This window comes from Elephantulus edwardii, unplaced genomic scaffold (assembly GCF_000299155.1).
Source record: "Elephantulus edwardii isolate Elephantulus edwardi_28Jun2011 unplaced genomic scaffold, EleEdw1.0 scaffold00034, whole genome shotgun sequence".
NCBI classification, from domain to species: domain Eukaryota; kingdom Metazoa; phylum Chordata; class Mammalia; order Macroscelidea; family Macroscelididae; genus Elephantulus; species Elephantulus edwardii.
In genome coordinates, this window is record NW_006399784.1 from 13,819,028 (window position 1) to 13,835,257 (window position 16,230).

Sequence of the window (16,230 nt, forward strand, 5' to 3'; positions counted from 1 at the left end):
ACTTTGGGCACAAGGCCATTAGTTGCAAGTCCCTGGAAAAGGACATCATGCTCAGGAGGGTAGGGAAACAGCACAGAAGAGGAAGACTCCAGAAAAAAATGGATTGATACAGTGACGAGGAAACAGAGGTATGTGTGTCAGAGTCAGTGAGCCTAACTTAGGACAGGACAGATTTCAGAGCTATTGTATAGAGTCACTATGTGTCATAGGCAACTCAGTGACACATAACACCAACAATTTGGTTGGATTTATGACATATTCTAATTTTCCTAGATTAAGACTTTATACATTGAATATTCTTATTATTAATATATCTTTACATAAATTTATTTTTATTTTCAATTGTTTTACTTGAGTAAATAAATGTGATACTTTTCCCCATTCACATCATTAAGGTCAGCTAGGTTGAGGAAACTAGCACTTACATAGACGTGTTTTTAGTATTTTCCAAACTGAGGCACTTTTCTTTCAACATTATGCCTTCCACTGCTTATTTTATAGTTTTTTTTTATTTTATTTTATTATTTTTGTGTGTGTGTACCATCAAATCAGATCTGACTGGTACAGGAGGAGATTGTCCCTCCTTACCCTACAGAGCATCTGGTGGATTCGAACCGTTCGCCTCTGGGATTGTAGTTGCAGCTCCTTGCCACTAGGCCACCAGAGCTCCCCTATTTTATAGTTTTCATTTGCCAGTTTTTTCAGCAAGTCACCAAGTTCTGCATCTTAGATTATCTTGTTGGTGTTGTGAACCATAAAGTAGAAACTGATCCTTAGCTAACTCTCCAGAGGGTTTTCAGAGGCAGTTAATACATGGGAGGAGATTTTAACATACATTAAAACCTGTCCATTTTTAAGGTATTTGAAATATTAATACAGTTCAGAAAAAAACAGATACTCTCTTATTTTGAACTGAACAAATATATGGTGTACTATTCTATGAATGAAAAACTTTAAACAAATGGCATAGCATTTATCAGCCAAAATATTTCAAGATCTATCATCTATCTGTTTTATTGCCTATGCAAAGGCATTTGACTGTGTGGATCACAACAAATTGTAGCTAATCTTGAGAAGAATGGGAATCACAGAACACTTGATTATATTCATGAAAAACCTATACTTGGGCCAGGAAGCAGTAGCCAGAATAGAGCAAGGAAACGTGCATCATTTAAAATCAGTAAAGGATTGAATCGAAGATATGTCCTGTCTCTATGTCTCTTCAATCTATTTGGGGACCAGAACATGCAGGAGGCTGGACTTTATGAAGAGGAATGTAGTGTCAGGATTGGAGGAAGACTCGTCAATAACTTACATTATGCAAGTAAACACAACTTTGCTCACAGAAACTGAGAAGGTCAAGGACTTTTATATGGATTTGAGTTCAACAAGAAGACAAAGATTCTCACCACTGGGCCAGTTGGCAACACAATGATAGATGGAGAAGATATTGAAGATGTTAGCAATTTTAGCTTGCTCAGCTCCACAATCAACACTCTTGGCATCAGAAGTCAAGAAATTAAAAGACAAATTGCTCTGGCAAAAGCTGTTGTCAGGGCCCTCTCAAAAGTGCTAAAGAGCAAAGATGTTAGTATGGAGACTAAGGTACAACTGATCAAGGCCATAGTCTTCACAATCACTTGCTATGCATCAAAGAGCTGGACAGTGATGAAAGATGTCAGAAGAAAATTGATGGCTTTGAGTTGTGGGACTGGAAAAGAGTTGAACACACTATGGCCTGCCAAGAGAACAGGTTTATCCTGGAGACGGTGAAACCAGGCTACTTCTTGGAGACAAGGATTTTGAAGCTCTGTCTCACATACTTTAGATACATGGCCAGGAGCAATCAATCCCTAGAGAAGGAAATCATTGCTTAAAAGGGTGGAGGACAGCAGAGGAGAGAAAGACCCCAAATGGAATACATTGCATAGAGTGGAGTAACAGGGGTAGTTGTGTCAGAGACAATGAGACTAGGTCAAGATAGAGCAAAGTTTAGAACTATCAAACATACAACTGGATAGCATATAATAACAACAACAATATCCTCAAGTACAATGCTGTCAGTAATTGAGAGTTCTAGTGGCTTAGTAGAAAGGAGTTGTACTACCAACCCAAAGACAAATCCACTAGTAGGTCTATTAGAGAAAGATGAGTAAACTCCTATCTTGTGATTTACAGCCTCTGAAAACCTATGAGAGGGTGAGCTATGACATGATTCTGACTTGAGGTTATATAACAACAACAAGGAAGAGTAGTTAATATGACTATTATTTAAATTTAAACATCTAATGTTAAGGGTGAAAACATCAAAGATTTTTTTTCACTAAATTCTGCAGTAGAAAGTCATCAAACATGCAATCCAGATGCACTGATAATTACAAGTGATTGTAATACAAAAATTTCAAGAAAGAAGGATTAACATATGGACTTGGTGATAGAACAATATGTGGTAGAATTTTGCAAGATCAAAGATGCATTCACTGCAAGTGCATTTTTCAACAACAGAAATGGAAATTATATGCATAGAATTCACTGAATGAAGTATACAAGATTCAAATAATTATCATCATTCTATGAACAGACATTATCAATTGCTTACCAACAAATTTAAGTTAATGCTGAAGAAAAATAAGTTCACTAGACCCCAAGAATGACCTTGAGCATATTCTATGTGAATTTTTGTTGAGAATAGATTCTTGTCAAGATAGATTGATGACTAGGCACTGATGACTATAGATAAACTGAAGATCAAAGACATCAAGCATAGAAAAAGCAGAAAGTTATTAAAGATAAACACAAAAAATAAAAGACAAAAATGGCTCTCAGAAAAGACTAGGAATCTCATTCTCGAAGAATAACAAAAATGGACAGAAGAACTGACAATGTAAGAAAACTATATAAAAAAAAGAAAAATGCTATACAGAAGAATTTAAAGAAAACTTGAAAATAAAAAGGAAAGTATTAAAATGAAATGCACAAAAATCTGGTGTTAGAAAACTAAAAAATAACCTCTCTTGGTATTTCTCAAACTGAAAAAAAACTAAGGAAAGAACTTTAAGCTTCACGTTACAATATGGGAGGATTTTGTGGGCAAAACACAACACTCCTCTTTCACTGTTATACTGTAGGGGTTTGTGTGTTGCTGTCGTGCTAAAAGATACATCAGTATTTGAAATATCATCAGGGTCACCAGAGATTGAAAGTATCTAGCAAAGTTTTCATACTAAAATCATGAAATGCATTTATCAGGCTGTATCCTATAAATGTATCTATTCAGGATGTACGTAAAGCAAATAATTCAAGAAACTAGACTATATTAAGACGAATATGGTATTAGAATTGGAAGAAAACTCATCAGAAATCTAATATGATGATGACACAATCTTGCTTGCAGATAATGAAGAGAAAGAGCAGTACTTATTGATAAAGTTTTAAGCTATTGTCTTCAGGATGATTTACAGTTAAACTGAAATAGAAAACCACAAAATCCTCACATTTGAACCAATAAACCACGTAATGATAAGTAGAGACACACATGGAATTTTCAGTGATTTATTTTTCTCAGATTCACAATCAATATCTGTAGAAGAAAGTCCAACTTCACGGTGCTCCTTAGAGGAAACTCTGTCTCATACACTTTGGGCATGTTGTTAGGAGGAACTAGTCCTTGGAAAAAGATATCATTCTTGGAAAGGTGGAGGGCCTGAAAAGAAGAGGAAGATTTTCAACAAGATGAATCTCTACAGTGACTGGTATAATTGCCTGGAGTATGTCAGAAATGATAATGATGTTAGGAAATAGGGCAAGGTTCAGAACGGTTGTTCATAGAGACACTATATATCATAGTTGACTCAATTTCACCTAACGACAACTCATGCAAACAGCAATCAAGAAATCTAAAGATGTATTGCATTTAAAGTGCTGAAGAGCAAAGATGTCCATTTAAAGACTAAGGTACACTTCACCCTAGGCATTATGTTTTCAGTTGCTTTATAAGAATGTGAAATTTGCTCAATCCATAAGACAATAAACAAGGGAGACCAAGAAGAAATTGACGTTTTTAAATTGTATTGTTGCTGAAGAATATTTAACACACCATGGAGTTGTATAAGAAGGTCAGCAGTTTGTATTTGCCAGCTTCACTGTGGTAGAAAAATAGGTAGTCTTCTCTCATAATTTTTTACAGCCTCACAAACCTGATTGATAGTGCCTATGAATTGTAATAAACTTTTTAAATACTAATCACTTCAACTGAATTTTGTAATCAACTCAGTTTTAATGGAATTACAGCCCAACTCATTACTGTTGAGTCAAGAATGAACTCATTGGATTTCCAAAGCTGTAACTTGCACAGGAGATTGATAATTTTTTTCCCTTCAAAGTCACTGGTGAATTTAAACCATCAAAGAAGCAGTGTTCTTTTCATTTCTTTGAGAAGATTGGGAGTTGCAAAAGAACAAAAAAATAAGTCTTGTCGAAAGTTTCACCAGAGTGGTTGTTAGAAACAAAGATATTTAGACTATGTCTTAGAAACTTTGGACATGTTATCAGGGTATGTTCACAAGAACAATTCTTCAGGGACAAAACCAAAACCAAAAATAAAGATCCTAAGTACCAAAAAAGAGTCATGAGCCGGAAATAGTGAAGGTGTTTTCTGGGAAGTGGCGTGAGTGATAGCTGTAGACATGTTGTGCCTTGTGCTAGTACGATTTTCCAGTGTATATTTACCTAAAGTACCTGTACATATTTATATAGATCCAGATGGTGCTAAATAAACCAAGATAAGGTAGAATATAAAGAATCTCAGAAAAAAAAAAAAAAAAAAATCTTAGAAGTTAACTTAGAAGTGACTGCGCCCACAAAGATCACACTTACTAAATTGGAAGCCTTTTTAATATTAAGACATGTTGAGAAAAACCTAAAAATAAATTTAATTCAAATATGAGGCACTGGGTTTAAGGATATGTTTGAAACTTCCTTTCAAGTGACAAAATAGCCCATAAAATACTTTCCATTTTTCTCCTGTGTAACTGTCTGATATTTTATGGAATTAGACAGAGACACTTCCTGGAAAGTTTTTATTTCTAGCCAAGATCTACTTACTCAATAAATTCAAACAAAAGAATCCCTATGTTTTATGATCCATTTACTTTGCTGTATTTGGTGTTTTTTAAAGACATGAGTTATAAAATTTGTTAACCACTTTTAAATAGTGAAAATCAAATTATAAGCCTCAAAAACATTGTCATCTCCACTCCATCATATTTATCTTCTGTGCATACCCTTTGCAGACTACATTGAAGCTAAAGAATTATGTACAGTGGGAACACATAATTCTACCTGCCCTGTTCCTTGTGAAGAAACAGAATATCCTGCTACCATCTCTTATTCCACTTTTCCAAGTCAAAAGTCTTTGGCATACTTTTCTAAAAAGTTGAATCAAAGCCAGGAGTTTATCAGGTACTTTTTATAATCTTAAAATTTTCATTTACACGAATGTCTCTTTACTTAGACTTTTCCAAACACAGGAAGTTGAAGTATATTAATCACAGGAGGCACTGACTTTCAGTACTGCTAAACTAACAATAAAAGTGTAACATTTAAAATTTAGATAATGTCATGTGTTTTAATACCTTAATTTAACAATTTCGAAAATAAGTTACACTTCTTCATATTACCTGATCTTGGTAAGACTTTAAATGGCCCAGATGGGAAAATAATATTGTGCAATAATCAATTAACACTTTAAAACAGAAAAATTGATTACTTCTATCTTTTACAGTTTGAGCTACCTAATAATTGTACAAGGTAAATGAAGCAAAAGTTGAGGAAACTGGCATACCCTGTAGGTTCAGTGACTATCTTAAAGTTGACTGAAAAAAACTGGACAAATTGTGTATACTGCACTGAAACAGATGAGGGAGAGAATAATTTAAAAGCTATGTATGTTAGGGTACTATGGTTATCACAAGAGTCCACAATTAAGGTTGCATAGTGGAATGTACTTGGGGCGGTAGGAGGGGTGCAGGGGGATTGTGTACCAGGGAGGGAGTCTTTCTTTTACTTTCCAAAGAGAGGAGAGAACTGGGCTTGCGGCGGGGAGAGGGCTGGGTAGGAGAGAAGTGCCGCAATGAATGAATGGAAACCCAAAATCTCTGTAAATGTTTATTAAAATTATTAAAATTTTTAAAAAATTACAAAAAAAGAAAGATAGAAAATGAATTTGTGTTGTACTTTGCCAGTTACATGTACAAGTGCTTGCCTTAGAGTGAAGACTGGACAAATGAGTGAATAAGGCTTTGGTTAACAACCAGCCATTAAACTGATTCATGTGATTAAGCAATTCTCAGTGAAAGGCAATCAAAAGAAGGAAAAAAAAAAGTTGTCTAGTGCTAGGAGAATTTATTTCCAAGACGACTCTAGTCTCCATATGCATTTTAAAGACTTACTCAAGTCTCTTGGTTAATTGACTGTTAAATTTGTTCTCAATGGTGTCAGTTTGAGGAGTAAGATATATCTGATTCAGGACATATGCTATGCATATGAGAGCTGGAAATGAATGATGATGACCAAAGAAGAACTGATGATGCTTTTGAGCTGTGGTGTTGAAGAAGAACACTGAACATCCCATGGATGGCCAAAAGAAGAAACTGATATGTCTTGGAGAGAGTGCAGCCAGATTGCTCTTTGGAAGAAAGAATGATGAGGCTTCACCTCATCTTCACCTCACACTTTGGGTGCGTTGCTAGGAGGGGCTATTTGTAAAGGATGTGATGCTGGGAAGAGAGGAGGGTCCACGAAAGAGACAAAACCCCTCAGCTAGGTAGATTGACATTGTGACTGCTGCAATGGGCTCTTGTGTGTCAGAAAGTGTGAGGATGGTGAAGGATAGGACAGAGTTCAAATCTTTTGGTCATAAAGTTGCTATGAGTCTCATTCGATTTGACAATGCCTAATAACAACAACAAGCACTATATCATGTTGTCCTTAGAAATTACAAATGAAGCTGTTATGGCAGAAAATACGAGATTCTAAATACTCAATGTAAGTCTAGGGATCAACAATTGAAGAGAAGAAAAGCAAAGGAATTATCTTTGTACTCATTCATATCTGCACTACAATCCATTTTCTGGAAAACTTATTTACTTGTATTATTTCTGTTATGCTTAAATATGAATGAGAAGAGCCCTTTATGTGATTTCTAACTGATGGAACTCTCTTGAATCATGGCCATCTAAATGTAAAAATTGGTGGCATAAGCCTCATTTTTTAGAAAAATATTTGTATATTTGTTGTTGTTGTTGCTGTGTACCATAAAGTCAGAACCAACCAACCCGTAGTTGACCCGCCGTCGGGTTTTCAGAGGCAGTTAATCACACGGGAGGACATTGCCTATCCTTCTCCCTTGGAACAGCTGGTGGCCTCAAACCACGCGCCTCCGGGATTGTAGTGCAGCTTCTTGCCTCTAGGCCGCCCGAGCTCCCTTTTGTGCATTAGAAAATCTTTATATAAGTCAAGATGGTACTAGAAAATATTCTTCCCCCCACTTGTTGTTCTTTTTGTTGTTGATATGTATCTAGTCGTGTGAGATTCATCGAGACCCTATGTACAACAGTCCTAAACCCTGCTCTATCCCTTGCCAACTTACTGTCTTTGACACACCTACCCCCATTTCCCCACTGATGGACTCAATCCATCTCATCGAGGGTCTCCCAAGCATGACGTCCCTCTCCAAGGACTGATCCCGCCTTGCAACATGTACAAAGTTATGTCAGATGAAGCTTCAGAATCCTTGCAATGGCTGCTCAAAATTAGTGTCTCTCCAGCTTTGGGTTTTTTGTTTTGTTTTTATTATCTTATTTTACTAGTTTTAATGAACTTTAACAGAGATTTTGGATTTCCATTCATTCATTGTTGCACTTTTTTCTTTACCCACCCTCCCCAGTCAGCTCCTTTTTTTGAAAAGCAAAAGATAAACTTCGTTGGTATGCAATCCCCCGCCTGCGCCCCCCACCCTGAATGCACTCCACTATGCAACCTTAATTCTGGATTCCTGTGATAATCATAATGCCCTATAATATATACAGTCTAAGTATAGTTCCACCCTTCGCTCCGGGGAGGCAGGCTGGGACCAGCATGGCAACGGTGGTGGCTCTTGTCGCTTCCTCACCCTCCCTGCCGGCATCATGCTCCAGTTTCGGCTTGGATTTACTTTTAGAAACATAGTTGGAATGCACCTGACTCAGAACTACGGGATACCAAACCTGACCAGAAACTTGAGGACATGAAGAAGGACTTGGATGCCAAGAAGAAGTCACCTAGCTCGTGAGGGCCCCCTGCTGTAGGCCCTCTGGACCCTCATGGATCAGTCCTCTCCAGAGCCTCCTCAACCTAGAACCAGCAGCGCGTGGTCATCACAGCTTCGGGGAGGTTCCTGTTTGCTGGATCCTGAGTTGCCTTAGAGCAAAAATGAGGCCTCGGATGAAGAGCTCCATCACCACCCCACATGCTCTCTCCCCACCCTTGCTCAAGTTGGTGGGAGAGCCCAAGACTGGATTATGGTGCTAGATAGTAAACATAACTTTCAACTTGTAAAAAAAGAATAAAATAATAACCTAAGTGAGGCCATCAGCACAGGAGATGTTGTGTACTTTCAAGTCAGAAGTGACCAGTAGCTAACCCACCAGGAGGCTTTCAGAAGCAGAAAATCACACAGGAGAAGACGTCTCATCTTTCTTCCCCAGGGCAACTGGTGGATTCGGATTGCATACCTTTGAACTGGCAGCACAAATCCTTACCACTAAGCTGCAAACCTTGGTGGTTGAAAAGAGGAGGATATGAAATGCTTGCTGCAGAAATTCAAGGACCACAACCTTCTATATAGATTATATCTTAACATCAAGAAAATAAAGGTCCTCACCACAAAACTAATAGTCAACATTGTGATGGGTGGAGAAGACATTAAGTTGGTTAACAATTTACAGCTTGTTCGGCTCCATGGTCAACATTCTTGACACCAGGAGTGAGGGAACCAAATGATGACTTGCACTAGGAAAATCTGCTGTCAAGGACCTCTCTATAAAAGCAACAATGTCAGTCTAGAGACAGATCTGATCCAGGCCATGGTCTTTGCAATTACTTACTATGTATCAGAAAGCTGAACAATGACTAAGGGTGACAGAGGAAGAATGTATGCCTTGGAGTTGTAGTGCTGGAAAAGAGTCTTGAACATACCATGAACCATCAGGAGAACAAATAGGTCTGTCTTGAAGAGGGTGAAACCAAATTTCTCCTTGGAGGCTAGGATTTTGAAGCTCTATCTTGCATACTTTGGGCAGCAGAAGAGCCTGGTCCTTGGAGAAGGACATCATGCTCAGAAGGGCGGAGGGACAGCGTAGGACAGGAAGGCCCTGGATGTGATGGATTGATACAATGACTGGGGTAATGGGGGTAGGTCTGTTGGAGTCAGCGCGATTGGCTCAGGACAGGGCAGGCTTCAGAGCTACTGTCCATAGACTTGCTATGAGTCTCACTCAAAGGCACATAACAACAACAACTGGTTTACTTACATGTTTTTTTGGCTTGGTGTTTTTTGTGGTGTTTTTTTTTTCCAAATCTCTACAAGTCTGACTTAAAAGTTGTTATTTTTAGGAGCCTTTGAGTTGATTATAGTCTTTAAATACACATACGCGCAGGTGCACACACACACGCACACCCCCCCCCTTTAAAAAAAGGAAATGCAAGGCTTTTCTTGTTTAGGTGAAGTATTAGTTTCTTCACTATCAGTGGCATTGTGATGCTGTGAGTGTTCCAAACATTTTGAAGTCATAATCAACTGAGGGATAATTGATACTGGGACTGCCCATTCGTATATACATTTTATTGTTGTTATTAGATGTCTTGAAGTTGACTTTGACTCACGGTGACTCTGGTATTGCTTTTATTGTGTACCAATTGATTGGGAACAGCCTCATAGCTGACCCTCAAAGAGGTTTTCAAATGCAATAAATTGCATAGGTGGAGATTGCCCATCTTTCTCCTTCGGATCAACTGGTGGATTTACCTTTGGATTGACTGCTCAACTCCTTACCATAAAATCATCACAACTTCCTGAGAGACTTAGTGATTTAAATCACCAGCTCATCTGCAAGAGAAGGATGCACAATCCCCTCCTACGTGATTTACAATCTCTGAAAACGCACTGAAGATCTGTTCAGAGTAAATTCTGACTTTGTGGTAATGATAGAGAGAGAAAGGTATAATGGCCATAGGAACAAAACATCAAAACTCTACATATATGCATCTTCTTGTTAATCTTTCTCCATACTTAAGTGCATTGCTGTAGTCACTGTGTCGATCTGCCTCATTGAGAATCTTTCTCTTTTTCACTCAAGAGAAAAGCAATCGAAGAAGAATGCCCAGAGACAAGAGGGTACTTTGTGTGTTAAAAGAACAGAAATGACGTTGGTAGGACTGGAGAAATGTAAACAATGTCAAAGAGTGACAGAAGATGAGTTGATAAAGGTTATGATAAGAGACATGATACAGACTTTACAGGAACATGTAGGACTTTTACTTAGACGGAGAGGTTTCTGTGGAATTTTAAGTCAAATATTGGCATTGAAGGCTTCCTTTTATTACTGCTGGAAGTACAGAGGGTATGTATTTTGAAGGATCAGTTTCAATCAAATTAGACCCAGAGAGAACAGTCATAGAACTATCATTAAAATCTGGCTGAGAAACTGAGTAAGAATGGTAACAACGGTGTGGATGTATAGTAATAGTATTTGGAATATTTTAAAAGTAGAACAAATAGGATTTTTTGATAGATTAGATGTGGAACATGTAATGTAGAGTTAAAAATGGAGAAATAGCAATAGAATTACATAGAATAAATTAAATTATCTCATAAGCATCTATGTGGAGCCACAAAGAGGCGTAGATAAATAACAGAAGATTAAATTAGTGATCCGAGCTTCCAAGAGAGCAGGGTTTCCAAGACTTTATAATCTACATTTTATAATAATATTGAATCACTAGAATGGTATAAAGGTTCATACAAGACACTGATAGTTCAGAGTCAGTGACTTAGCATATTAATAACATAAATTACTAGCATTTATGGAACATGTCCTTGTTTTGTGCTGATATATAGTTTAACTTCTCATTTTAATTCTGAGAATTTAGCTTGAAAATTCCAACTTTGAATGAGAACCAAAATCTGGACAATATGATTTATTTAGTAATATATAAGAATAGATCCAGGAGTCAAATTAAAACTAGATACACATTTAAATAGTTGCTAAGGATTTTTTTTTGACCCATAATCAGCATTCTTGGCATCAGCCATCAGGAAATCAAAAGATAAATTTTGCTTGGAAAATCTACTCTTAAAGATCTTTCCAAAGTGCTAAAGAGCAATGATGCCATTTTATAGACTAAGATTTGTCTTATCCAGTTTATGATCTTCTCAATTGCTTGCCATACTATGAGAACTGGACAATGAATAAGAATTACAGAGGAAAAATCAATCAATACCTTTGCATTGTGGTGCTGGAGAAGAGTACTGAACATAGTATGGACTGCCAAGAGAACAGGGAGAGACCTGCCTTGGAGAGAGTGAAACCAGTTTACTCCTTGGAGGCAAGGATTTTGAAGCTCCATTTCACATACTTTGGACATATTGCCAGGAGAGACAAGTCCTTGGAGAAGCACTTCATGTTTGGAAGAGAAGAGAGTCAGCCCCGAAGAGGAAAACCCTGGATTAGATGGATTTACACAGTGATTGTGGCAATGGGATCAAGTGTGTCAAAGATGGTGAGTTTGACCTCGTATAGCACAAGGTTCAGGGCAAGGGCATTGTTCATAGGGTCACTAGTTGTGAATTGTAGTTGACTCTATGACACATAACAACAACAAATATTTAAATAGAAATATACTAAATATTTTTCCGGTTTTTCCTATATTAATCATTTATATATGACATTAATCAGTAATTGTGTAACTATTATATACCCACACATATACATATATATGTATATAATAGTATATTAAGATATATAAAAGTTATTACACCTTTTCTGTGGAACCTTAATACATTAAGAAGGGAACTCTGGTGACATAGTGGTAAGAAGCTGCGAAGGCATATGGTTCAAATCCACCAGCTGCTCAGCAGGAAGGTGGGCAATCTCCACTTGTGCCATTAAGTGCCTCTGAATGCCCTCTGGAATGTCAGTTGTAGGTTGGTTTCAACTCAATGGTGCTCAATAACAACAACAATACACTAAGAAACTAGAAAAAGTAGTAAATATAAATATACATGCAGCACAGTAAAATATTTGCAAATATCATAAATATATGAGAAATAATGACAAAAAGAGAAAGAGTGAGGCAGGGAGGTTTAACGCTAAATATTGTCAGTGTTAGCAAGTCAGGAAATCAATTAAAAATTCTGACAGTTTTGAGTTCAAAATCAATTAGCCAAGTGGAAAAATAAGAATTCTAACAACTTTCCTACATTATGGTCTTAAGGAAAAAGAATTTTCCTTCCCTGTAGAAAACTTCATATTTTGCCATTAAGGTATTCGAATGACTGGACAAGGCCTACTTACATTATTAAAATCTGTTTTCAATAGATTTATATAGAATCATAGGTAAGTAAATACCTTCATAGCAGCATGTAGATTAGTGCTTATTCAAACGACTAGACACGATAGCCTCGCCATGGTAACACATAAATGTTACCATCACGCTTGGGAATGATACACAGAAAAAGTCTTGATTCTACTGATTTTTTTGCTGCCAACAAAAACATATGCCATTTCAATTAACTACCTGGCCTGGGAGGAATATGGGCTGTCTCCTCTATGTGCGTTTTACTGCCCTTAAAAACCCGCTGGAGGATCAGCTATGAGTCAGTTCCAACACAACAGTATACAGCAACACCTGATATTTTATTACTGGTACCTCAAAAGAAAAAGAATGTTTTGATTAATGTTGACCATAGTTATCTAATTCAGCATTAATTTCTGAACAAGAGTTGATGTTACTTTTGTCAAAAGAATTAAATTTATACCTGGTTGTTGTTGTTGACTGCTCATAGTGACTCTATGAACAAAAGACCTGAAGCCTTTCTATAACTATCGACATTTATAGAGTTCATAGAGTTTCCAGAGGCATGATGAGAAAGTGGATGCCACCCTCCAAAATTTTAACTCTGTTCTAACCTACAGGGAAAATCTTGTTTACATTGAAATAAACTATAATGATTTAAACTACAAGATAACACAGCAGCAAAAAGCAGTGAGTGTATCTGAGTTACTTGGTAAGTGTTATTTACTTGCTCCTCAATTTCATTTTGTATCAATTTTTGAGATTATTGACATAATATCTATACCCAGATTCATTAATATTTGTTACTTAATAGTGAATGTAATATATGTGGTCACCATATGTCAGAATTAACTCAGTGACCACTGGCTTTCTTTCAGCTTTGTAACGTGTTTTTAAATTACAAAATGAATTCTACTTTAATAAAATACAGTTGTGATTAATTTGTTTCTGTTAGACAATTTAGACTCTAGCAATGTTTTGTTTTCTTATAGAAAAGCTATGGCTTATTTTATTTGTTTTATTACAGCAGATGTTGGTGGTCAACTGGGTCTCTTTTGTGGGGCCAGCCTGATAACAATTATAGAAATTATTGAGTATATATTCACCAATTTCTACTGGATTTGCATTTTGCTTTTGCTGAAGATATCTGAAATGACCAAATGGGCTCCTCAAACTCAGAACCAGCTAAAGGGCAAAGAAATAATACAAGAATGCTAATGTTCATGTGGAATAAAATACTTTCTTTTCACAATATTTGCAGATTTATTCATGAGTATTTCATTTTAATGGAACAATGTTTTTATTATTGTGGTTGTGCACTGTTGAGTTGAAACCAACCCATAGTTGATCCTTCAACAGATTTTTAGATGCAATTAATTGCAAGGTATAAGAATGCCTATCTTTCTCTTGCAAAGCAGCTAGTAGATTCAAATACATTCCTTTGGATTGGCCAAGGAATCCCTTAACACTGTTGTTGTTATATGGCATAGAGTTGCTTACAACTCATAGCGACCCTATGTGCAACAGCTCTGAACCCAGCTCTATCCTGAGCCAAACTTAACATCTCTGGCACACCTACCCCCATTATCCCAGTCACTGAGTCAATCCATCTCATTGAGAGTCTTCCTCTCTTGCGCTGTCCCTCCATCCTCCTAAGAATGATATCCCTCTCCAAGGACTAGTTCCTCCTAGCAACATGCCCAAAATATATCAGATAAAGTTTCAGAATCCTTGCCTCCAAGAAGCAGCCTGGTCTAACCCTCTCCAGGGTGAACCTGTTTGTTTTCTTGGTGGTCCATTCAGTACTCTTCTCCAACACCACAGCTCAAAGACAACAATTCTCCTTCTATCCTCCCTAGTCATTGTCCAGCTCTCTGATGCATAGCAAGTAATTGTAAAGACCATGGCCTGGATAAACTGCACCTAGATCCATGTGACATTATCATGTATTATCTGTAAGAACCTGAAGTTGTGGATGCATTATTATTGCAGTTGCCATCTATAGAGAAGAATAATTGGTAAAAAAAGGTTTGAGTCTCATCAAAAAAAGGAAAATGACTTGGAATGAAAACGAGCTAAGAGAAATGGCATATTTTAGGAAGATGTTAACAAGGAAGTTGAGGGAAGAGAGACAGACAAGATTCTTACAACAGGTCTTGATGACATATCTTTTGCTATTGGAAAGAAATGAATGATATTTTTACCACATTGTTATTGTTGTTGTATGGTGTCTAGTCAGAACCAACCCATAGCTTACCTTCCAGACGGTTTTCTGAAGCAGTAGATCACATGGGAGGAGATGGCCCATCCTTCTGCAAAGCAGCTGGTGGATTTGAACTGCATACTTTTGGGATTACAGCAAAGCTTCTTACCATTAGTCCATCACAATTAATCCAATGACACTCAAGAGGAATGAAGTTGAAAGAGAGAAAGTTTTGGAATAGGGTGCTGAATATTCTCTGATAAAGTGTTGGCAGAAGAAAAAAAGTTTGACTTTAGAGTCAAAACCTAGAATTAAACCATATCCTATAAATAAATAAAATTATCTAGTACTTTAAACAAATCTTTTTTGCAATTATTAGATGTCAGTAACAAGACAATGTTATTCTTGCTATGGAGTCAAAGGGCAAAATCTAGGAGTAAAGGAATAACTTAGCAATTAGAGTGCTACTGTGGTGCAAGACATTAGAGTATAAACATGAAATAACATATTGGAAATCAAGAAAATAAAATTGATGCTGTGGTTGCATCGCTGACCTATAAATGAATCCATAATTGGAGTATTAGAATGCATTTATATATGAGTAGTTGTTTTGGCATTCTTGATATAGTCTCATACAGGTCAATTTCACTTTTTGTTGGATGTCAATGATACTAAGATAGAATATTTAGAATCTTCCAATCTCCTTCCAAAGTATTTCTATTTTAATCAAAATATAAAAAATATCTGAAGTATTTTAAATTAATGCACTTTGACTGGAATTTTTGCCAGGACAGACAGTGCATCTTAGCATCAACTGCTAGGAATTTGAAGCCATAAATCATTTGATGCAGCAACTATTTAAAATTCTTTTGAAAGATAATTGATAATATTTTAGTACTTTGTGATCAAAGACAAATTTAATAAAAACAAAGAGGTAGTGATTATAAATGAAGGTTTTATTAGATCAGTAAGTCAATAGCCAGCTCAAATGATTTTGAGTGATTGTTGTTGTAAGGTGCCATTGAGTCAAGCACAATTCATAGAGACCCTATGAACTAAAGATCTGAACCCTGTTCTATCCTGCATCATCCTCACACTTCCTAACACACAAGATCCCATTGCAGCATTAACCATATCAATCCACCTGGTTGAGTATCTTTCTCTCCTTCATCGACCCTCCACCCTTCCCAACACCATGTCCTTCTCCAAGGAATAGCACCTGTTAGTCATATGTCCAAAGTAAGTGAGAAGTAAGCCTCATCATTCTTGCCTCCAAAAAGCATTCTTTTGCACCCTCTCCAAGACGTATGTATTCATTCCCTTAGCCATCCCTGGGATGTTCAGTCTTCTTCTCCAACACCACAGCTCAAAAGCACCAATTCTTTTTCTGTCACCCTTATTCATTGCCCAGGTTT

At 36.8% G+C, this 16,230-nt stretch overlaps 1 protein-coding gene across 1 annotated transcript in view; it reads left to right on the plus strand.

Annotated features, from left to right (window-relative positions):
• ASIC5 (acid-sensing (proton-gated) ion channel family member 5) overlaps positions 1 to 13,830 on the plus strand; it is a 77,641-nt gene extending 63,811 nt beyond the window's left edge. The window contains exons 8-10 of the mRNA XM_006884491.1: positions 5,292 to 5,460; positions 13,233 to 13,324; positions 13,640 to 13,830. Coding sequence (XP_006884553.1) covers positions 5,292 to 5,460; positions 13,233 to 13,324; positions 13,640 to 13,830 — 452 coding nt within the window. The remainder of the gene's footprint in view (positions 1 to 5,291; positions 5,461 to 13,232; positions 13,325 to 13,639) is intronic.
• The last annotated feature ends 2,400 nt before the right edge of the window (positions 13,831 to 16,230 follow it).